Source organism: Benincasa hispida, chromosome 2 (genome assembly GCF_009727055.1).
Source record: "Benincasa hispida cultivar B227 chromosome 2, ASM972705v1, whole genome shotgun sequence".
Lineage (NCBI taxonomy): Eukaryota > Viridiplantae > Streptophyta > Magnoliopsida > Cucurbitales > Cucurbitaceae > Benincasa > Benincasa hispida.
The window spans coordinates 15,501,227-15,526,267 of record NC_052350.1 but is presented as its reverse complement, the minus strand read 5'-3'; the positions used below and the strand labels follow the sequence as shown (position 1 = coordinate 15,526,267).

The following is a 25,041-nucleotide window of genomic DNA, read 5'->3' as shown; positions in this document are numbered from 1 at the left end:
CTATCGTGTACCTTTGAGGTAGCCTACAAAGAGGCATAACCTCAATCGTGGTTCTAGCTTCTTGGGATTAGCCTCAAGCACATGTGCAACGCAACCCCAAATGTGGAAATGACGTAAACTAGCTTTAAGCCCATTCCACAACTTTGAGGTGTTCTCGCAATACTCTTGGAGGGAACACAATTAAGTATGCATACCGCACTCTCCACTGCGAAACCCTAAAACGAGTCCGATAAGGAAGCGTAACTCATCATCGAGCGAACCATGTCCAACAAGGTCCTATTTCTCCTCTCTGCTACACTATTCTGCTGAGGTGTACCCGATGCTGAGAGTTGGAAAACGATTCCATGTTCCATCAAATAGTCCTGGAATGCCGAGTCCAAAAACTCTCCACCATGATCCGATCGAAGTGTCTTAATCTGTCTATCCAATGCGTTTTCAACTTCAGTCTTGAACTCTTTGAACTTTTCAAAGGATTCAGACTTTCGTTGCATAAGATAAATATACCCGTACCTGGAGTAATCATCAGTAAAATCGATCATAGCCACCTCGGGCTCGCACATTCATAGAACCACAAAGGTCAGAATGTACTAACTCAAGAAGCTCTTTGCCTCTATAACCTTTTCCAGTAAAAGGCCGTTTAGTCTTCTTACCCTCAAGGCAAGACTCGCACACTGGTAAAGAATTTTTTTTTTTCTAACTCACTTAGAAGTCCATTCTTCACCAATCTCTCAATTCTATTGAGATTGATGTGCCCTAAACGAAGATGCTAAAGTTGGGCATTTTTTTTTTAGAAATACATCGACATTTTGTTTGAGTTACAACAGTTTTAAACAATTCTGTGTTATGGAGGGAATTAATGGCTAATGGCCTTAGCATATATAAATTAGATTGCAGATTTGCAGTACAAATAAAAATTCCATCTTTATGAATAAATTATTTATCCACATTAAAAGAGATAGTATATTTAGATTGCAATAAACACTTTACAGAAATTAGGTTCCTCTTAAGTTCGGGAACAATATATACATCATTCAAAATAAGAAACCTGTTCTGTAAAGCTAACTGGAGCCCTCCCATTACCACAGCTAAAATGACGTGCTCGGTGCCTACTCGCATCATCATCTCACCAGCCTCCACCTTCGCCAAGATCTAATCCCCTAAAAAGAAGAACAAATGTGGTTAGTGGCGTCCGAATTAATTATCTAGGCTGAATCATCATGTTCCACTAAACAAGTTTCAAGAACTAGTAAATCATATTTACCTTTATCGGCCTTAGCCTTAGCCTTGGTTGCTTATTCTCTTTCAGATAGTGAGGACAGTTCCTCTTCCAGTGTCCATCCTGGTTGTAGTGGAAACATTTTTCCTTTTCAACCAGTGGAGCCCTCCCTGGTGCGACAGGTGGTGGGTTAGCAGGTGCCTTTCCTTTTCCCTTACCACCCTTCTTCTTCTTCCCCTTTGTAGAGTTAGAAGTAGAAGATGTAGACTTCGTTCCTGAGGTCGAACCTCTATGGAATGTCCTGGAGGATGAAGCAACATTTGCCTCACCCTTCTTGCTCTCCTTACTTTTCAGTAAAGATTGGTAGGTCTGCAACTCGTTGAGGAGAGTTGTAAGTAAGATTATATTTCACTTTGTTAAGAATCACATTGCTAACAAGTGCAGGAAACTCTCCGGCAAAGAATGCAGGATTATGCTAACCTAGTTGCCTTCATCGATGGTAGACCCATTCAACTCCGCCAAATTAAAGTGGACCATCATGTTAAGCACATGTTCACGAATAGATGTGCCTTCTTCCATTTTGGAGTTGAATATATATTTAAGAGACTCATGCATAAGCTGTTCAGACGGTTGTCCAGACATCCTCTGTAGGGACTCCATGATCTCACGCACTGAGACCATAGGCTCGTGTTTCTTGGCCAAAACTTAAGAAAGACTTGCCAAGATGTAGGCTCAGGCTGTCTCATTCGCCCTTGTCCATCGCTCGTATGCCTTCCGAACGTTTCAAGCGACATTGGAAGTTGGAATAGAAGGACAGGCCTCCGTGAGAGCGAACATGAGATCCTCGATGATTAGGATCGTCGTGATCATGTGTTTCCATGTTGCGAAATTATCGTCAGTTAATTTTTTAGCACTTAACAAAGCCAATGTGGCTGGTTCCATTTTGAAAAAGTTGTTGCTGAAAATATGAACAAAACTTTATAAGAATTTGCTAAACCAGTTTTAACCAATCATTTTTGCAAAACAGTTTCAAGTACCTTAAGTTAAAGACTTCTATTTTGCATTGATGCCCTAGTGAGGTAGGACAAATGTCACCGGTGGGGTGATCAGATGTCCCTTCTCTGAGATGAGACATTCTCAACCATTAGGCAGAACCAACTCTTGGAATTGAACCTAATAGCCACCATTTTTTGGTATACAACTGTTAATCTTTAACAATTTCGCGTAAGTGTGATCCCTCGCTTTTGGTGCCACAGTTCCTCCCTAATGAGCCCACCGTAGAGAAGAAGCTGATTAGGACAAGAGACTAAGTTACCTTATCCTCTTACAAGAGATCGAATAAAGAAACCTACAAAACTACCATCCTTTAGGGGGACACTCCCAGGGTGCCTCGAGGCGATGTGCAGTAACTTTATTCAACCCAACGAGGGAGACCGAGGGATATGCTGTCGCACTTCCCGCTCTCACTTAATATGAACACTCTCTCCATCCACTTTGATATTGACCTACCCAAATACCATCCGTTAGGGGGACACGCCAAAGGTGCCTCGAGGCCGAGGGTAGATCTCACGGTGTGAACTATTTAGGAGAAACGTGAAAGGTTTAAGTGAAGAATCTTATGCCTCAAGTACTTCCCACTGAATATTCTACCTAGGGGTTCATTAACCTAGACAATCCTGCTACTAATTTTAGTCTAAGTCATCTTTTTAATACTTTGCTCATAAACAACGTTTGTCTATAAAATATGAGCATGTTCAAGTAGTCACATTTAAACACTTTAATGGATTGTTCTTAACTTGCATGCATGCATCAAATCTATCTAATTCACCTTTCCAGGTAAATTCCTAGGTAGGGGTGTTACATTTCCGTCAACTTAAATAACCTAGCCTAGACAGAACCCACCTTAGACAAAAGGTCCCTTATAGATAGATTTGCTACACTTTAACCTTTTATTAGCCAATTTAATCCTATTAAACTGATTAAAATATTAAAGGCTTAGGGTTGCTAATCATATTAGAATCGTGATCTTAGGTCTATGTGATCCAAGTTTTAAACACTTTAAAACCATGAATTAAACCTAAGTGAGCATGCATGACTTTCTTATTTCTTTTAGTTCTAATTTCTTTTTAACTTTTAAAAAGAAACAACTAAAAATCCATTGCGTACAACAAGGTGTTTATAACAATTATAAAGTAACCTATGTGTCATGCTTCATGCAATGTCTGGTCATTACTATACATAACTTTTATATAACACATAATAACCAAGCAAACATGCTGTCATTCACCCTTATACTATAATAATTATAATATAAAGATGATGTATGTTGATGCTTTTTATGCATGCATAAATATAACTCTTATATTATATGATGCATGAGCATGCACTTACATAATTAAATCATGCTTCTCTAAATTATAACAATTACAATAAAGAGATGATGCATGACTAATGCATAACCTAAGGTGGGATTACTATGTGTGCATACCATATAACATATTATAAACATATATCACATGTAATAAATAAAGGATTAATAGACCGGGATGAGCCTTTACAAAAATTGGAATGAAATAACCCTATCTATTACATTTTTCATTGAGCGAACTGGGTCTTGAACCACCAAGAGGACTCCATCGTGTAGTAAACGCTGAAGGTAGACAATCGCCCAATGCGCACTAGACGATAGATGCAAAACCTAAACGATCACGTAGACGACTACGAAGCTACGAAGCCTGATCGTCTATGTGATCGCTTAACGCGAGGAAAAGTAAACAATTTACCTTGTGTTACTAAGTGATCGTTTAGTCAGTTAATAAGCGATGAAGCTTGCTAACCTAAACGATCGTCTAGTGCGCACACATTAAACGATACGCTAGCATCCCATCGTCTACACGACCCGATACTCAACAATTGCTTACCCCATCGTCTATACGATGCGATCAACCCTTGATCACCTTCTTCCTTGAAGAACTGCAACGCTTGCTCCGACCTTCTTCACGAACGACTCAAGACTCAAACAGACTTTAAATTACAGACTTGATAATGATTATTAATGCCCAAAAACACATAGGCCTTTACAAACAACAACAAATGTAAAATAATTAAATCAAACTGAGGCTAACATCCACGAAAACATCCATTAATCCGCACATCCACAACAATTTAACAATTAAACAAAGCAGACATGCACCCACCAAGAATGTATATGTAATTCGTTGCAATAATGAAATTGGAATATCAGAACCTGGCTCTGATACCAATTGAAGGATCTCTTAATAAAGAGCATCCATGAGCGCATTCGGATCTTTTTAATTTCAATGTGACCGAAATACAACACATGTCTTCTAACATATAGTTATGCAACTTCACACTAATTAAAGACATGCTTCGAACAATAAAAAATAAAGGAATGAGTTCTCATACCAGTTGAAGACCCTCTTCAAGCTTTATAACTCAAATGTAGCGGAAGAACCTCCATCTGTACTCTATTGCCCAGCAAATGTGTTGGCTGCAGCAGCACGATCGTCTATACGAACGGTAGCAACACGAACAGTCACGAACAAGTGAATGCAGCAGAGATGACACCACTAAAATGGAGCCCTTGGTATTCTCGGAGTGAAAATCCAAAGTGTGGTCTTTTGTGAATTTGGTAGAGGTTGGAGAAAGAGCAAATCGTGTAGACGATAAGCAAGTGGGAGAGAAAAGGAGTTATCGTATAGCTAAGTGCTTATCGTTTAGAAGAAGCTACACAATCGTGTAGGTTTTACTTAGCAATTGTTTAGTAAATGGTAGACGATCGTTTAGAAAACACGGCACGCTATTCGATCGTTTAGGTGCAATGTGTGCGATTGTTTAGGCGCTGAGCGGCTATCGTATAAGCTCTCAAACTATGCAATCGTTATGTTTCCACACTGATGCCAATTTTTTCGAACCTTTGCAAAATGAAACAAATTTTCATTTTATTCATCGATTACCATACCCGAATGCAGCTGCTCCTATTAACACACGTTCAAGAGAATTTTTAGGCCAATTATCATAGAATTAACCAATTTAATAATTAATGAATATAATCATATTATATTCTTACCCTATAGTTTGATATCACATATCTACTATAGTAATTTCTCCTCTACTTGATATAAATCATATTTATATCTAATTTCCTCGAAAATAATGTATCTCATATATTTAGCTAATTATATCATATATAATTAACCAGTCCAATTATATCATATATAATCGAATTTCCTCTTGTCAATTTGAACATTTCAAATTAACCCAAACACTGATTCTCGACTTTATCCAAGCTACACAGGGACCTAATGGACTTGTGGCTCGAAGCTCCAATGGTACGTGATTAGCTTACTAAACTCTTTAGCCATGAGATCCACCATCTGTTAACTGCAGGTATTCGACTAAAGACCAATAGCTGAACTCTTCTTACCACAGATATATTTCTGTGTCCATCGGATATAACCAATCATGAGTACGATAACCCTTCACAAATGCTCGTAAGTACAGCTGGGCCAATTTATCGTTTTGCCCCTGTAGTTACATCTCACTTCTTAAGTACCACTGATTCCTCTAATTAACAATACAACATAGTCCAACTATGTGTGAACACCTCTCAGGCGAAGAGAAGGTGTGTGGTGTCACATCGTTCAAGCCCCAGAATCAGGCCCTTAAGGGAGCTATTTATCTACTTACTCCTACCTCGGAAAAGGAGTGAATTCCATCTTGTGTAGCTGAGTTCCCAGCTCTCAAATCAGACGAATCCCCAAAATGGTAAGTTTGAATTGGCGACCTAGCCACTAGCACCCATACAAATTAAAGGACCACCCTCAATGGCAGGGGTTCCCAACTCACTCAGGATTGAGGTCATGTTACCTATGGTCATCCTAATGAAGTGAAGTCTCTGTCATGAACGGTAACGAGACGTTAGCACTTCGTGGTTAGGTCTTATAAAAACTCTTTGTATAGGACGCCCCCGCTCGCATGTCCCCTACACGAATGATCAGGATCAAACCATCTGTGACAAGTCACAACACTTGTGACCATTCCACAAAGCGAGCCGCATCTGTAGCGTTACATGATAAGGTTTCCCTCCTATATCCATATACTATAGACCATTTTGGTTATCACTCAAGACATGATCCACTTGTATGTCACCACATACAAGCTTAAGTTACATACAAATAACCAGAGATTTTATGTTTATTGGTTTGTGGTAAAATAAATAAAACATACAACTGAGCAAAAAACAAGATGTGAAGTAAATATCATATATTATACAACACAAGCGTTCGTACAAACGGGTTACAAATTACAGGACATGAGACTTTAGGGTATCAACCCCAACAATCTCCCACTTGTCCTAAAGCAAAGTGAGGTATACATAAAACCACTACAAAACAATAAACTAGGGCATAAAAGCCCAATACAAAAAATCTCCCACTTGCCCTTGTCCAGCCATGGGCGATCCTGTAGACCCATGCTCCGTAGTTTACTCTCAAACACTATAGTTGTGAGAAGCCTTCGTAAACGGGTCACCAACATTGTGCTTCAAAGCGAGCTTTGTGACGATCACGTCCCCTCGATGCACTATCTCGCGGATCAGATGATACTTTCGCTCTATATGTTTGCCGCACCTGTGATTTCTCGGCTCCTTGGAGTTCGCCACTGCCCCATTATTATCACAATATAGGGTAATGGGCCTAGACATATCTGGAACAAATTCAAGTTTTGTCAACAACTTCCTAAGCCAGATGGCTTCCTTAGCAGCTTCGCAAACCGCTACGTACTCTACCTCCATAGTGGAATCGGCCACGCATATGGATGCGTATATCAAACTCCGCCTCTACGTACAACACTAACAAGACTACTGAAGTGTTGATGATCTTCTTGTAGACACTAGGTTTATCAACGTTTTGGTCAAAGCCATACGATTTGATCGCAGTATCAAACCGTATGTTCCAAGATCGAGACGCTTGTTTCATCCCATAAATGGATCGATTCAGCTTACAAATCTTTTACTCTTGACCTTGGGCTATGAATCCCTCAGATTGCACCATGTAAATGGTCTCCTCAAGATTTCCATTCAGAAAGGCCATCTTGACGCCCATTTGCCAGATCTCATAATTCTAATAAGTTGCAATGGACAAAAGGATGCACATCGACTTTAACATGGCAACAGGCGAGAAAGTCTCATAATAGTAGATAAGTAGATAAATTGCTCCCTTAAGGGCTAATTCTGGGTCTTGAACATAGTGGCCACACCCTCTCTTTGGAGGAGAGAACTCAGTCATAGTAAGACTACGACTTATTGTTCATTAGAATAATCAGTGGTACTTAAGGAGTTAGATGTAACTATAGGGACAAAACGGTAAATTGGCCTAGCTGTACTTACGAGCAATTTGTGAAGGGTCATCTCACTATTGATTGGTTATATGGACACAAAAATATATCGATATTGCAAAGAGTGCAGCTATCAGTCTTTAGTAGAGTGACCAACAATTAACGGATGGTAGATCTCGTGACTAAAGAGTTTAGTCATTTATTCACGTACCGTTGGAGCTTCATGCTACAGGTCCATTAGGTCTCCTTGGTAGCTCAATGGATTCAAGTTGAGAATAAGTTTTTGGGTTAGTTTGAAGTGTTCAAATTAACAAGAGATAATTTTATTATATATGATATAATTAAATTGGTTCAATTATATGTGATATAATTGATTTGATGTATTAGATATATTAATTGAAGGAATTGATATAAATATGATTTATATTAAACAAAGGAGAAAAGAACTATGGTTTAAATATTACATATGATGTGATATTAAAACTATAGGTTATAAATATAATATGATAAGTTAGTTATTGTATTTATTTATAATAAAAAAATTATGAGATAATTTTTTGGTTGGTTATTTATTAACTGTGCAAGTGCGAGGTTTATTTCAGTTTTGAATAACTGAAGGATAAAATGAAAAAAAAATCATTTTATGAACAATCGTTTCATTAATTGCTTCACTAATCGTTTACTCACGAGAGAGTACATGATAGCCCTCACGAGAGACTAAGCGATTGAGCGAGATTTGCTAAATGATCGTGTAAACGATCTAGCGAGAGACTAAACGACCGTGTAAACGATTGAGCGAGATTTTCTAGACGATCGTGTAAACGATTGAGCAAGAGACTAAATGAACGAGCGAGATTTGCTAGACGATTGCTCACGAGAGCGAGAGATTTCCAGAAGAATAAGTTCTTCAAAGTATGTCTTTCAATTCCTGTTGTATTTAGTTAAGATAGCATGCTGTAATTTTTCTTTATAATGCATAACTATTCTTGTATGCTTGTGAATGCATTTATTCTTGCACAATGGAATTAGAAAGATCTTGCTTCCGCTCATGGAGATCTCTGTTTAGATTTCCTTCAAGAGGGTAGGTGATTGATAAAACTAACACGCAATGGAAGAAATTATAATCAATAAGCACTACAATTACATTTAATTTGAGTTTGTAAAGCATGCTAAAGAAGTTTTGCGGAAAAGAGCTATTCATGTAAATAAATATTAAATATTTTAAATTCTCCATTTTTTATTTTCAACAAAAAATTAAACGTATTAATTATATCGAATATAATTAACCAAACCCTAAATTGAATTTGAACACTTCAAATTCAAAACCGTAATTTCAAATTTGAACAATTCAAATTTATTCAGTTCATTATTCCATGATATATTTTACGAGCTAGTAGAGGGACCTTATGAATCTATAGATCATGAGCTTCAACGATTTGAGATTAATTGGGTAAACTCTTTAGACTGAATTTAATCAATGTTCGTTAACTACCGAGACGCACCACTATAGCTCGATAGTTGCACTTTTCTCACTGTAGATATATTTCTTTCCATTTTAACCATAATCAGTAAGTCAATCCTTCACAGGTCATCCGTATTTACAGCTAAGTCAAAAATATCGTTTTACCCCTATAAATACATCTCTCTCCTTAAGCTGCCACTGATCCTCTATTGATCAATTTGGTTTATAGTCCAACTTATAAACCATAACCCTTTCGATCATGAGAGGGTGGGGCCCATTATTCAAGACCAGAAATCAGTGCTTAACAGAACAACCTATCTGCTAACCCTAAGTCGGGTTGGAGTGAATTCCATCTTACAGAGCTATGTCCCCTGCTATCTATCCGATCTTATCCCCATAATGGGAGGCTTATTGAGCAGTGCTATTGGACTACTCTCACCTATGCAGATCAAAGGATAATCCCGAATAAACATGAATTCATAGTTAGTTCAGGATTAAGATCGAGTTACCCTAGGTCATTGAATTTTTAAATAGTCAGTTTTAATATTAAACGGTCGTTATAAAGAAAAGTGACAATTTCGAGGTCCGATCTTATGTAAACTCATTGCATAGGACGCCCCTACTCACTTGTCTCCACATGAATGATTTTGTGGTCATATCATTTGCATCAATATACAAAATGGGCCGCATTCTATAATGTCATCAGGATGAGGTGCCCAATCTCATCCATATATTTATAGACCATTTTAGCTATATACTAAAACTTGATCATCTTTTATATTGTCACATAAAGTCAAAATATTCATATTATAGCCATGGATTCGTTTATTGAATTTTTATAATAGAATACAATATCAATAACAATTTATTGAATAAAATACTCAATAATACTTTTATTGATAAATAAAATATGTTTAACAATATTTACAAACGGTGAGTTTAGGACATTCGCAACAGTAGGGTGCGGCGTTCGGGTTGGGATGCGTGGATGAGGACTGGGCGACGATGAGAGGGCAGGGCGCACGTCGTTTGGGGCTAGGATGCACAAAGGAAGGCTGGACAACCGTCGTCAGGGGCTGTACAGTGTCGTCGGAGGCTGGACAAAGGCTTGACCGTAAAAGGCAAAGAAGTTTTAGGAGAAAGATTGCTGAAAAGTTAGAAGATTGAAGAAGTGGAAAAGAAAGAACAAAATAGGGTTTTAAACTTACCTTTCCCGACCCTATATATGGCATATGGCAAAGTGTTTTCTGCCAACACCACAGAAGAGAGCGTCGGGAGATCTTGACAACAAAAAGATTGGGCAAAACGCAAATAGCGTTGGGAAAAGGCGGGATGTCCCGACGCTATTCCTTCAAAAATTTTCCCCATCAAAAAAATATTTTCCCCCTAAACCTCTCTCAACGGCATATATGCATCAGGATAGTGACCTCTCTCGATACCACTTTTTATGACGTCGGCAGATTTTTTTTTTGCGACGGTGGAAATGGCTTTGGGATTTGTAGCTTCTTCTGACGAAATTTTAAACGTCGAGAAAGCAGAAGCTAAATTTTGGGTAGTGATAGAAATTAGTAAACCCTAAAATTGTTGAAACGAAAACGTTGGCATTTGCAAATATTATGGAGGGATTGAAAATGGGCCATAAAAATACAAAAGGTACATGAAAAGCCTCAACTAAAGACAAAAGAATTGATATAGTCATTTATACATATTGTCACAGTGAAACTGTATTCATTCAACCTTTCTACCAAAGACAAATCTGAGCTAATTAGACCTTCCCTTGTTTTCATGTACACTATGCCATTTGTTACGCATATCCATTTTTGCATTAATTAAATTTAATGTAGGATAAACTTTTCTGTATAAATTTTCATATACACAAATATATATGGAAACAAACAAGACTCTCAACTATTGTTTTTTCTTACAACACAGAAATGAAACAATCAACAATATTCCATCTTTATTTATTAGAAGCATCTTTTTTTCCTTAATCAGGATGTATACAATTCCTTCGTTATAAATAACAACAACAATTACTTGATTAGAATATAATTCAATCTCAGTTCAACCATTCTTACTCTTATATTTCTTTTTTTATTTATTTAATATAATAAATACGGGAATGAGCAATTGAATCTCCAAAAATTTTAGTAGAGAAAAAAAGTGTATGCCAATTCACATTATCTCCATTTTCATATTCGTTGAATTAAAAATATAAGGTTAAATATATATTTTAATCACAAATATTTTGGTAATTAGTTTTTTTCCCCAATTTATATAGCACAACTTTTATTTAAAAAGTTTCCCTATAGTTTCTTATTATATTTTAACACTTTCAATTTATTCATTATCTTTAATGGATGTTAAATTATAAATTTATCTATCTTAATTCAAAGTGTGAATTAACATAAATTCGGAGAAAAAGACATTAGTTTTTTTTAAAAGTTTAAACTCAAATTTTTTACTAATTTCTTTTCTTAGAAGGAAGACACTTTATTAGTGTTGTAGGTAATAAACATACATAAAGGAATAGAGTTAAAAAAAAAAAAAAAAAAAAAAAAAAAAAAAAAAAGAAGCTCTAGTATTTAATTAGAGCAATATCTTAATATTTAGAGTTACAAAAAGCTCTAATATTCTCTCTTAATATACTTTTTTTTCTCCTCTGAAGTTCGATGAATCTTGGTGAAAATCCGTTAGTGTTTCTTGAGTTGCACCCATCTTTATTCGTCCACTTAAATACTTAATCACAAATTATCATGTGGTGAATATCTTTTTTCTCTTTATAATTAAAGGAGATTTACGAAAATAAGTATAGTTTTGGTTGTACTAAAGTATTGTTTGTTTAGTATTAACATTTTGGTACAGATTAAAGGGTAATCCTTGGATGCATCTTAGACGATGTATTATCTTTAGGTATCACACTTTTTTGAGATGCACGAACATTGAATTGAAATATTTAAAAAAGAAAATAGGAAGAATTTTTCACGTACTAAATAATGATTGAACAACTTGATAGGAGGTAGATAGATATGGCCAAGATGCACCTATTTTTTTTCGAGATTAAATTAAAAAATGTTAAAACATAAATTAGTAGATGAAAACAAGGGGGAAACGAGAATTGTTGTAATCTGTGTTAATTCCAATGCATATTTGTTTAATTTATTTATCTATTTATAATAACTCTATACTTCACCAACTCTACAACTATTTGCTATCTGCTTTCTGCTCTCATCCCACTGCACTCACCAAAATTAAAATCCAACATCTCACCTTCTAATTCCTTCTACTCAACCTTTGCAACTCCAACAATGGCGGCCACCGAAGATTCCTCACCGGAATTCATATTCCGGTCAAAACTCCCGGAAATCTCCATCCCCACCCACCTCCCCCTGCATACATATCTTTTCGAAAAAGTCTCCGAATTCACAAACCGTCCATGTCTAATCAACGCCACCACTGGCGAAACTTTCACCTACGGCGAAGTTCATGAAACATCTCGCCGAGTGGCCGCCGGCCTCCACAAGTTAGGCATCAGAAAAGGCGACGTCATCATGCTCCTCCTCCAGAACACCCCACAGTTCGTTTTCGCCTTCCTCGGCGCATCCTACCTGGGCGCCGCCGCCACTACGGCGAACCCATTCTTCACGCCGGCGGAAATCACAAAACAAGCGGCGTCATCCAGCATCAAGCTGATCATAACCCAAGCTGCGTTTGCAGAAAAAGTGAAAAAACTCTCTCAGGAAAACAAGGCGATTATTAAAGTAATATTCATCGACGACGACGACGACGACGACCCTCCGCCAGACGGAGGTTATCATTTTTCGTCGTTGACTGATGACGTGGCAAAAGAGGAGGAAATGGAAATGGGAGATGCGAAAGTCAGCCCAGACGACGTCGTTGCGTTGCCTTATTCATCAGGGACCACCGGTCTTCCAAAAGGAGTTATGCTGACTCATAAAGGTTTAGTTGCCATCGTGGCACAACAGGTGGACGGTGAAAATCCACACTTCAATATCCAAAGCGACGACGTCGTTTTATGCGTACTTCCTTTATTTCACATATATTCCCTAAACTCAATCATGATGTGTTCCTTACGAGTGGGTGCTGCAATTTTAATCGTACAAAAATTCGACGTTAATTTACTTCTGGGATTAATTCCTAAATATAAAGTCACCATTGCGCCAATTGTGCCTCCTATTGTACTCGCAATTGTCAAGAGTCCGGCCGTGGACCATTCCGACATGTCGTCATTACGTATCGTCATGTCGGGAGCCGCACCGTTGGGGAAGAATCTTGAAGATGCCTTTAGAACCAAGCTTCCCCATGTCATTCTCGGTCAGGTAATTTTAGATTTTTACTATTTGGTATAGAACTATCAGTCACATTGTAACGAAGAATACGAAATGATTAAAAGGGATATGGAATGACGGAATCGGGGTCAGCGATGACAATGTCGTTAGCGTTTGCAAAAGAGGGGTTCGAGATAAAATCAGGAGGTTGTGGGACGATAATGAGAAATACAGAGATGAAGATTATAAACCCTCAAACAGGAGCATCTCTTCCTAGGAATCAAGCTGGGGAGATATGTATTAAAAGTCTTCAGATAATGAAAGGTACACAATGCATTCTTTTATTTATTTAATTTCTAATTTAATGTGATATGATTGGAATTTATGTCTAAGAAAGATACTTCATTATTTTTATTTTTATTTTTTTATTTTTTATCTTATGTGTGTTGGAAAAATCAAATATTTTAACTTTGAGGTTGATATTAGTAGAATTTTTAGTACAATAAGGATAGGTGGGGAGAGGATTTTAAACTTCTTGTAGCAATCAACCCATTATGTTAGTATATTGTGATATCAATACAATTGATATTCCAATAATATTGATATCGATATCAATATTTTAATCATTGATTTCGAGTGGTCATTAATATTGATGTCAACCTTGTCATATTTTAATATTTTAATATAGGTTGAAACTTGACATCAACTTTATCTTAAATTCTAAATGTTTTTTTTCTTAATTATTTTTTATTTTACTTTTATATTTTAGTTCAATTCATTTGATCAATTTTCTTTCTGAATTTAAAATTTCATTGGATATACTAAAGTAAGTATAACTTAGTGGTAATTGACATGTATATTTTTTCTTAAGGTGTCAAATGTTTGAAATCTCCATATTCTTAATCGTTGTATTACAATATGTATATATATCATTGGATGCTACTTTAGTGTGTGTATATATATAGGCAAATAGATAAATAGGAAAATTTATGCAAACTTACCCTTGAGAATGCCAAATTTTATTGTACACCCACATTTTTTCGAATACATTAACTAATAAAAAAAGGATTTATCGAAACACTTAGGGGGCATCTTGGGAAAAATGTTGGTTATTATAAATTTAGGTTATTATAGTTGGATTATAATAGTTTATGTTAGCAGTGTAGATTATTTTAGGTTGAGTTAGAATAGTATGTGTTTGAGATATACACTATTTCAGTTTAAGAAGGAAATAGTAAACATTGTATCAAAGAATTAAAAAATGATAAATGTAACATAGTAAAAACTATAGTAAATATGGATTTAAAAATAGTGTTGATCGTTGCTAATTGAAAAATACAAAATAGTATCTACTATAATAAGAGGTGGTTAATCTTATGATAGTTCTTGCCGCAAACACATTCTTAATAAATAAACTAAATTTATTGGTGTAATAGTAGGAAACCTACCACTTTTAAGTTAGTGATGGATCAAATTAGAAGTTAATAGGTATAAGCGAGTTCCATTTAGATCAAGGGTGGTTTGCCATTTTCAAATTATTATTATTATTTGACTTTATTTAAACATGAATTTTGTTTGTGAATTTTCTTTTCACATTCACATCTTTAAAACATTTTGGTCTACTTTTTATTATAGTTCATGTTTTTTATTGATGTAAATATATACTATGAGTAAACTTGACGTATATGCTATTTAGTTAATAAGTTACATCACACATTTTATCTTTTAAATATAGAAATTAACCTGAAAATAATTTAAAAAAACTTGTGACGAAGATTTGGACAAATACTATGGTTGTATACTTCAACCTCTTAATTAATAATTGGTCAATTCATATATAAATTAAATATCTATGATACGCATATCAAAAGTACATCAATTAAATTAAAAATCGGTAGAAATAGAAATTAAAACTAGCATTTGGGTTAAAGTACTAGAAATATTTTGGTGAACAAAATAGGTTTTTATAATTAAAAAAAATTAGTTGAGAAATTAGTAGAATATGTTCATTAGTCCAATTTCATAATTCTTAATTTTTTTTAAAACTACGTTAACTCTTGTTTTTTTTAGTATAACAAGTAGAGTAGGAAAATGTTAACCTCTAACTCTAAGAAAGCAACAACATGTAAGTGATATTCTCGTTTGGATTATATTAATATTTTTTTACTACAATAATTAGGAACGATAAATACATATTAATTATCATTGAGTAAAACTCACTTTAATTTGTATTAACATTAATCCATTACCATTCACGGATGCATTGAAATAGTGAATATAAACAAAATATCTATTACCTTAATTGAAGTGAGTGTTCATTCCGAAACCCCTACAAAGGGGAAATCAAATTTTTACGAATAAAAGATTTAAATAATTAACATTTAACGGTGGAGTGTTGACAGCTGATGTCACTAATTATTGTCCTAATGAATGGTCGCCTGTCCGTTCCGAAATAAAAGAGCCAGGAGACGTCATTTAATTTGTTTTGATATGGAAGTACCAATTTGGGCCCAGCCCAGAGTTATTGGGCCTAATTGGGTTATTCCCAAGACTAAACCAAGCCCGATAAAATCGAGAGAGTCCATTACATTACTGTGTTGTGTGTTGCGTAAGTTTTGGTTGGTTCAACTGAACAGGATACCTCAACGATGAAGAGGCGACGAAGGGCATAATCGATAAAGACGGATGGCTGCACACTGGCGACGTTGGTTTTGTCGACGACGACGACGAGGTCTTTATCGTCGATCGTCTCAAGGAACTGATCAAATATAAAGGCTTCCAGGTCGCGCCGGCGGAGTTGGAAGCCCTGCTTATATCCCACGGCCACATCGCCGACGCCGCGGTTATACCGTACGTCAGCCTTCTCTGTTAGATTCCTTCACCCACTCTATTTTTAAATTAATTGTGCGTTTTCTTTTACACTAATTTGGTGACATTTCAGTATGAAAGATGAAGTTGCTGGAGAGGTTCCGGTTGCGTTCATTGCCCGATCCGATGGTACCAACATTACTGAGGATGAAATTAAGCAATACATCTCCAAACAGGTAAAACCTCCAATTTTGGCATTTATTTCAAGCTTTCGTGTCTGAAATCTTATTAGCTTTTGTTTATTGATGGAGATTTTAGAATCGCTTTCACGGTAAAATGAGGTAACTTTCCTTTTATGATATAACTCATCGTAGGCCCGTCTATAATTTCTTAACCTTTCACCATGTCTGTGCCTACCTTGACAAGTTGTGTCTATTTGATCAATACGCTTTACATAATTCTAACAACTGGTTGAACTTTTAATTCTGTGATTGATTTTAAGTTTTTATGCATAACATCGAAGGCTTAGAGATGGATGGCAAACATCAGAAATTTGTCTTTTTTATCTTTCAAAGTTCAAAAGCCTAATAAAACCAAACTTAATAGTTTAATAATCTTGATTGAAATCTGGGAGATCTAATGCATGCATGGATTGTAACTATTGAGGATGTGGGATGCAGGTTGTGTTTTATAAGAGGATTAATCGTGTCTTCTTCGTGGATTCCATTCCTAAAAGTCCTTCTGGCAAAATCTTGCGGAGACAACTTAGAGCTTTGCTCGCAGCCAGTATTCCTAATTAGACACCAAACCCTACATCTCCCAATAATAATCCAACTCTCTCTCTCTCTCTCTCAGATGTGTGTATGTAAATTTAGATAGAAGGATCTTCTTTGTGGATTATGTTTATGAATGGAAGCCGTTCTCTAGTTAAAAAAAAAAAAAAAAAAAAAAAAGGAACAACTAGTTTTCAAACTATATATATGTACCCGACAGCTAGTTTATGAAGAACTTTGATCCAAGTTTTGATTTTTGTTAACTGAGTAAGACATATGTTGTTGATTAAGAGATTAGAAATTTTGTATTATTGAACTATTTGGCAATACACCCATATGTTAGTTCTAATGGATAAACAAAAGATGGAGCCTCATTGATGGATAAGAGCCTGCATAGTGACGGCTGAGAGTGCTTTTCCTTTTCCAGAACATTGTTTAGTGACGGCTGAGAGTGCTTTTCCTTTTCATATCTTATCGTAGTGGACCAAATGTAAGAAATCAATTGATATCATATGTTAACAAATTGAATTCTTCCCATATATTACTGAAATACAAAATTTAATAAAAAGATGGATATGGTGCATCTGTTTACAATATTATTGCGCCCCCATTCATATCAGAACACGATAGTATTTTGTGAGTAATCGTATTTACATCTCAAATAAGTTAATGCTCTTGTTCATTTTTCTTTTTCTTTCCACGTCACACCCACCCACACCTCTTCCTTTCATTTGTTTGATTGAAATCCAGGTTGTTTGAGACCTTGAGTTTGTTATGGTTTTAATAATGTTTGTATCATAATTGTGTGTTTGGAGTGCATACGATTTAATATGAATTATAGTAGTCAGTATTTGGGGTTTAGACTATTTTAGTCTGGATGGATTATAATTGAGTAGAGATGATGGTTAGAAATAGTAAACACTATGGACAATTGGGATTTTCGAAATAGTTTTACTTTAACCAAGTGTGGGTTATAATAATTGGGAACTTCAACTCTAATAATTTGAGGGTCAAACATTGAATGGATTATAATAGCCTGTTCTCCATCCAAGACACTATTTGAGGGGCCAAATGCGTCTTAAGTATTGAAGGAGCCATCAAAATCTCAAGGGAGGGTCACCACAACTTTAGTGTATCTAAATTTAAAAAGATACTTTTGTAGTTAAAGAAGGAGCATGTTCTAGGATCATGGATATGATCGAGAAAAAGAACTATATATGAAACTCTATCACAGTATTCGTGAGTGGCCATCTTTTTTTATTTTTTTGGATTCATATGCATTATTATTAACTTAGAGATAAATGGAATACACAACTGCAGTAGGAAGTTATGATACCTATAAATCTACTAAGGATGCAACCTTATCCTTCTAAATGTGTGGAGGAGAAAGTGTAATAGTTTCCCCTTTTAGGTGCCATCCAGGAGAGGTAGAAAGAAATGATGGTCTCTGTTCCCCTTGTACTGTTACTGTATGCATAAATGGGTTTGGTACCTCGTTATTTATGATGGCTTTTGGGCGTTAAGGGAATTTATGTAAGAGGAGAGCTTGATTGTCCACTTACATGAACTGAGAATTGAGTGGTGAAAACTCAGCATCCAAAAGTCGACGTGTCGATTTCTGATGTCAATTCGGTGGTTAGCTTTCTTGTCTGCCACAGTTGGAACTCCTGAGAGACCCTTTTTTCCTTTACCCCACTATGCCTTTTGTCATTTCCTGCTTTACTTTCTCTACTTTTCGCCTCAGTTCGCATCCGCAGCAAAGATGATGAGACTGAAACTGAACATGGACGGCCTATATTAATATCATCCATCTTTTCTTTCTATACTTTCATAGCCGTTTTTATGTTTTTTTCCTTCTGCCTTTTCCCACCCAACAGACGTCTATTCTACATTCGAATCTTGATTTTCATAAATCTTGTCAGGATGGATTTGATTTCGAATGATAGTTAGTCTTAATAAGACTGCTTACAGACTAACAATCAAAGCAATTAACTTTTGATTTCCCCTTCAAGAATTCAAAGTTTTCTTTCTCAATTTCTTGGTTGGAATGATGGGTATTGCAATTGTGATACACGTTGTTTAGGTACTGAGATGTAGTATGTGGAAGGATGAGTTCCACAGGTTGAAACAGGGTGGCTGGAAAAGCGGTGTGCTGTTTGAAAGGCACAAAGCAAAGCACATGGAAATGGAGAGATAGATAGGGTAAATACTTTTGGGGGAGTGAATGTGTGAAGCTTTGATTATGATGAGCACACGGGGGAAAATCACTCTTTTGCATGGGCCATGCAGGCTCAGAAATGGGTTGAGAGTTGCAATTGCAAGCGGAATATTATAATTATTGTGCTTTCCATGTTTCGGACAGAAAGAGTCTTTCGTGTAATATCTATTTTTGTATATTTCACTAAATTGTCTAATGATAATTTGTCACATGACAAATTTTTCACACATCTCTTTTGAAAATATTTTAGTTCATTTTTTTATATGTATGTTGAGAGTAGGATACATAAAGATGGACACATCCTTGCTCTTTTGCTTTTAATGTTGCTAAAACATTCAATCCACTCACTTTCGTTATTGGATACCAATTGTATCCATACAACCTCAAAAGGTCGGAGAAAGTGCTGGCATGTGTTAGGGCCTTTGGATGGGGACCCAATATTCCACTCCTCTCTTTAGAGAATCCTAACAACATTGCGATAACCATGGAAAAGAAAAAGTTCGAATTAAACTTTAAGATTGATACTTCATAATCAACTTTGTTCCAAGGCTTTTGAATTTTCGACACCGAGTAATTCCATGGTCACCACCCCAAAAAAGAATAATAATAATAATTTGCAGATATCCTCCAATTTAACGTACAAGAGTTGGATCGTTTACAGACTTCTTGATCGAGGGTATATACATGTCTCAAACGTCGAGTATGAGAAACAGGAAGATGTCCACTACTCTTGTCTCTCAGTTTCCTGTGTTAATTTCTTCCCTAGAATGAGAAACAGAATTAGGGAGAGGGTCCGCCCACTTCATGACTGCCTACATATGATCTCAACTTTTGCAATCTTCCCATGTGATGATCCCTTCAATTCCTCAGTTCAAATTTGCATTCTACTAGCTAGTTAGCAAACCAATATGACACAGCAGTAAATAATCTAGGTTTTGTAGCCATTACTTTTTGAAAGATAAAGGGAACTCAGGTTTTATTGAAACTTTCAATCTAAAAACAATATTATTGTTTTATATATTATATAATACATATATATAATCCTTGCACAGGTTGCAAATCCAGATACTGAAGACGGGTAAGTTAAATGAACTAGTGAGAAGCTTCATTTCACTTTCTCCGAAAGAAGAGAGTTGTAGAGAAACCCCCAAAGTTTTTAATTATCAAAATATAATATACTGATCAGAGGGTGTCTAAAGACTAAATCTTTTAGACTGAATTGAAATTGAGTGACCCGGATCATTGTACTTTGACTCACCCATTTTTAATTTAGAAGCAATGGACGCATTCCATGTATTTATTATCTGAACTCAATTAAGAGAGAAAGTACGAGGAAAAAGTACATAGAACATTTATACACCGTATCTTGAAATTTGATCTGTGTATAACGGTTGGGTGCTCAATAAGTACAAGATCAAGCAGATTTCAGTGAGTCAATTAGTATACTGAGGAAGAGAATTAGTGTTCCATTGCAGGTTGGAGACCAAACTGATGAGAAATTAAACACAACGGTCTCTGATTCAAAGACATTACCGGAAACACCGCCAGAGGTATGAGATTATGATCCCCCAATCATTGTTTAAAAACACATTTAATTATTTATGGTTGTCGCCAATGGATCAAATTACTATGTTATCTGTCTGAAATAAAAACAGAGCTGATTTAATTGCGTCAGACATTCATTAGTTTATAGAATTTGAGTAAAACCCATGTGCTTGGTTCAGTTTTTTTAATTAAAAAATCCACTCATATGGATGAAATGGTTTGAAAATTTAGAGAGAGAAAGATGAAAAAGATTAGCAGCCATTGGTGGCTAAGTTGTCTTGTCTGGTAGTCGATGCATACACTTTTGGGTCCTACGCCTTATTGCATCATTGACGAGATGGAAAGATCCCATGAACACTTTCTGAGGATATGCTATTGATGTGGTGTTTTGTTGGGTCGGGTCTCTTCACTTTTTTTTTTTTTTTTTTTTTTTTTTTTTTTTTTTGAATTAATCAATCAATCAAATATGTTTTTGTTATTTTTATGGTCCAATCATGGCTTGCCACGTGGCCTAGCTACTTCAAGAGTACACTTGTTTATGCCTAAGCCCGAATGACATCGAAATGAAGGGAAGGTAACGTCAAGGTCGCTTCCAGCCTAACATAAAGCATGATCGAGTCGATTTGTCCTTGCTCGGGAGATTTTTGCCTCTTACTGGGTTTGAGCTAACATCTAGATATACTACCTTATAAAATTAGGCAGACACCACATCCTTTCACAAAGGTATATAATCTTAATATAATTCACCTTGTTATCCAGTTTCAACGTTATATTAACTTAAACTTTAAAGTTCAAGTAAGTATGCATCACACTAGTCTGGTAGATAACCGAGAAGTATTCAATACAAACACTATGCCAACTATTTCCTTCGCCAACATAGAAATACGACTTTCGAAATTGGTCTAATCTCTTCATCAGTATTACATATTTTATGTTAACTGAATTATGTTCATGTTGACAGAGTAAGAGAGTTGAATTGGTACAATTAACCCATAAAATAAATAATATATGGTATTTGGTGCAAATACTCTAATTTCAAAGCTGTAACCAAAGAAAAATAGGCGTAATGGTTGATTAGGATAGGGTGTCATAAAGGTCGGAGAAAATTGCGACTAATTTAGGTAGGGTGTGGGATATCTCCTTTTGTTGGTTTCGCATTTGCATGGCCAATTTGCTTTCAACTAATTAGTTGAAATTAATAAAATTGAATGATAATATGGGTGTGTTAGCATATAATAAAGGAATCATGGACATTGAATTCATTATTTTCTTATTTGAGATTGACAAGAGTTCAATTTGACAAATTCTTTTAAATTTAATATTCAGTGTCCCAAATAATGTAATCTCCCTCACTATATAGTTTCTACGTAAAAAACTTTCTCATTAAAGTAGTGGAAAAGATGAAATTAAAGGGTATCTGGTTAAAGAAAATTTCAAGCTTAAATACATTTGAAGGAGTAGTCAAAGATTTAGCTGCTTGTGTTTAATACTTATCCTAATTTTCTTTAGCCAGATCTATTTTTTTTTAATTAATTTAAAGAAAAGTAAGGAATCTTTGGAATAAAATTTAATTGATGGATGATAGTTTTTCTCTCTCTTTTTTTTTTTTGACAATACGTGGATGCAGGAGTTGAATATCTCACTTTGAAATTGATAATACAAACAATACTTATCAAAAGAGAAAAAAAATGAAAAAAATGAAAAAAAAAGTATTTGTCCTTAAATGTTTAGTGGTTGCTAATCAATTCTAAAGTACAAATTAAATATATGGGTGATTGGAAAACGTACTTTAATTAGACTGCTGAATATTTTAAAGTGGTGTCTATAAATATATATATCCACGTGGCAAAATGTTAGAAGTGGCCGTAATCAGTGGTTTAATTAATGAGGAGTGTGGGGAGGCCGGCCGGTTCAGTGAACCAAAGGACAAATATTTAGGTTTGAATAAAGATATATATTATTGAATTATTTGATAAAAGAAAGTGAAAATGGGGAGAAACTGAGAAATGTGTAAAGATGTTGGATGTCTGGTCTAGTCAAGATGGTTTATCTTGTTAATCATTTATTTCTTTAATTAGAAGTTGGATCCACACAATTTCCTAATCTCTCAAGTCCTTCATGATTAGGGTGTGAAACAAACGGTAGGTTTTAAACAATTTTGTGGACTAATTTTAAATATGATGATTTATTTCACCTTACCCAAATTCTCTATACTTTTAACATCAACCTATATGTAGCTAGCTAGAGATCATAATTTTTTTTTAATTATAATTTTAGTCTAAAAGACACTAATATTTGTTTGGATTAACTTTCTAAATGTTTAAAAAAATATATATTTTTTCACTTTAAAATACTTTGAAAATTTATCCAAACATACCTTAAATATAAGACATGAATTTATAAGAGTGAATTTTAAATATAAGGATTGATTTCGACTCTAGTGATCTTATTTTTGATCAAGAATTACAAACCCGAAAAGAAATACGATGACGCTTGAGGTTATATTTGGAATATGTCAATTATATGAGGATCTAAGGAAGATATAAGTGAAGGAGAGGAAATTAAGCTGAAGGACCTAATAATATGTGCGCCTCAGTCTCAAAGGCCGAAGCTAAGGCAATCTCCTCTCTTTTGTGGGTCGCAACTTTAACCTACATGATGGAGCCTAAACCAACCTCTTTGAGTCCAAGATAAGATGAATTTTAGGGTTTGTGGTTCAATCTCCTATAAATAAAGGACTATAACACCACGAAAGATAGGAGGTTTTCTCTTAAAAACCTTGTTCTGACTCTTGCTAGAGATGTGGACATTGAAATTTTTGTATGGTAGACATTACACCTGTATTCTACGTGAAAGTTAGGTGCATTTAGTCCTATTTTAAATTTTTACATGAAGAAAATGTATAATAATTGAGGAGAAAAACGTCTGAACACGATGATTATGATAATAGTAAAATACAGAGTTGGGATGTGTTTGTTTATAACATTTTGGCGATACATGTGGGAGTAAGTGGAAAAGGAATGGAAGTAACCATTTTTTTTTGTTTTTTTTAAAAATATTTGTTCATATAAACCGACAACCAATTTGAGTGCTGCCATTAGCGGAGCCGACAACCATTGGATCCCCACTGATTCTATCGAACCCTTTTGTCTGTCTGTGTAATTCCAAAGCCGATCCATTTTTAGTTGCACAAATAGTAACCCCTTTTATTCTCATCATCATATAACCCCATCTCAAATTCTTCATTTTTCTACATAAAACCCACTTCTCTTTTTCCCTTTTTCCTTCAAACCCATCTCTTCAATTTTAATCCTTATTTCTTCATGGAGTTTAAACGCCGCCATCAACAACTCAACCTCGAGCTTCTTCTTGAACCATCGTCATCTTCTTCATCAGCTCCTGTTAGTCCAAATTGTGAGGCTGCTACTGCAAGGGTTTTCTCATGCAACTATTGCAAGAGAAAATTTTATAGCTCACAAGCGTTGGGTGGTCACCAAAATGCTCATAAATTGGAGAGAACTTTGGCCAAGAAAAGCAGAGAGATTAGAGCTTACAAAGGAGATTATGATCACACCAATAATATTATCATGAATAATTCTTCAAGCCATAATTTGTGGAGTGTTGAGACATTTACAACTACTACAACAACAACACCACCACCACCTGATCATCATCTACTCATTGGCCCACGTGGCATTCCGGCTGATCATCATCATCATCATCAAGATGATCATGATCATATTGGCCATCTTGATTTGTCTTTAAGGCTTTGAATTTAATCTCTCTCTACTTCAATTTTTTATTTTACGTTTAAATTTTTATAATTCATATCATTGAAGTCCCCCTAAATTAAAGGAGAGAGTGATGGAATATTGAAGAGAGTATTATTCTATGTTAGTTCCATTGGGTTTCCCTAACGTATTATATGATCATTTGTGGGTTTCATGTATCTTTATATATTCTCCTTCCTTTTAGTTACTTCTGATCTATTTGTATTATATCTACCATTATATATGCTTTATTTATATATATATATATATATATAAAAGGAATAATTATGTATTGACCGGTCAACAAAAAATCTTCTCAGACTACTAGATAAACATGAGTTTAGCTCATTTATCTTTTTAAAGATTGTGGAGTCTCTTGAATTTTCAAAGATGAAAATCTCAACGTGTCTTATCTCTATCAACAAAAAGTATCAATAATATCTTGTGAGACAACATCATTGGAGCAATGACTCTCTAGTTCATGTGGCTTAATCACAACACTTAAAATCTCTTCAAGTATGTTCCCAATGATCAAGCTCTTCTTTGGAGGACATTAATTATTACTATTGCTGCTTCTTGGTGAACGAATAGTTATTTTGTAGT

At 35.3% G+C, this 25,041-nt stretch overlaps 2 protein-coding genes across 2 annotated transcripts; both read left to right on the top strand.

Moving 5' to 3' along the window:
- Positions 1 to 12,343: 12,343 nt before the first annotated feature.
- LOC120070821 (4-coumarate--CoA ligase 1-like) lies at positions 12,344 to 17,254 on the top strand. Its single transcript, XM_039022706.1, has 5 exons — positions 12,344 to 13,375; positions 13,450 to 13,648; positions 15,961 to 16,174; positions 16,266 to 16,368; positions 16,813 to 17,254. The coding sequence occupies exons 1-5, from the start codon at positions 12,344 to 12,346 to the stop codon at positions 16,930 to 16,932; spliced, it is 1,668 nt and encodes a 555-aa protein (XP_038878634.1). The 3' UTR covers positions 16,933 to 17,254.
- A 6,737-nt stretch (positions 17,255 to 23,991) lies between these two features.
- On the top strand, positions 23,992 to 24,441 carry LOC120071985 (zinc finger protein 3). Its single transcript, XM_039024415.1, has one exon. It carries the CDS (start codon positions 23,992 to 23,994, stop codon positions 24,439 to 24,441), a length of 450 nt encoding a protein of 149 aa, XP_038880343.1.
- The last annotated feature ends 600 nt before the right edge of the window (positions 24,442 to 25,041 follow it).

What these genes read in the sequence shown, in the direction of transcription:
- LOC120070821 (XM_039022706.1), top strand. Translation starts at nt 12,344, where the DNA reads ATGGCGGCCACCGAAGATTCCTCACCGGAATTCATATTCCGGTCAAAA. An exon ending in GCCGACGCCGCGGTTATACC is followed by an intron (nt 16,175 to 16,265) that starts GTACGTCAGCCT and finishes GTGACATTTCAG; the next exon opens with TATGAAAGATGAAGTTGCTG. An exon ending in AGCAATACATCTCCAAACAG is followed by an intron (nt 16,369 to 16,812) that starts GTAAAACCTCCA and finishes TGTGGGATGCAG; the next exon opens with GTTGTGTTTTATAAGAGGAT.
- LOC120071985 (XM_039024415.1), top strand. Translation starts at nt 23,992, where the DNA reads ATGGAGTTTAAACGCCGCCATCAACAACTCAACCTCGAGCTTCTTCTT.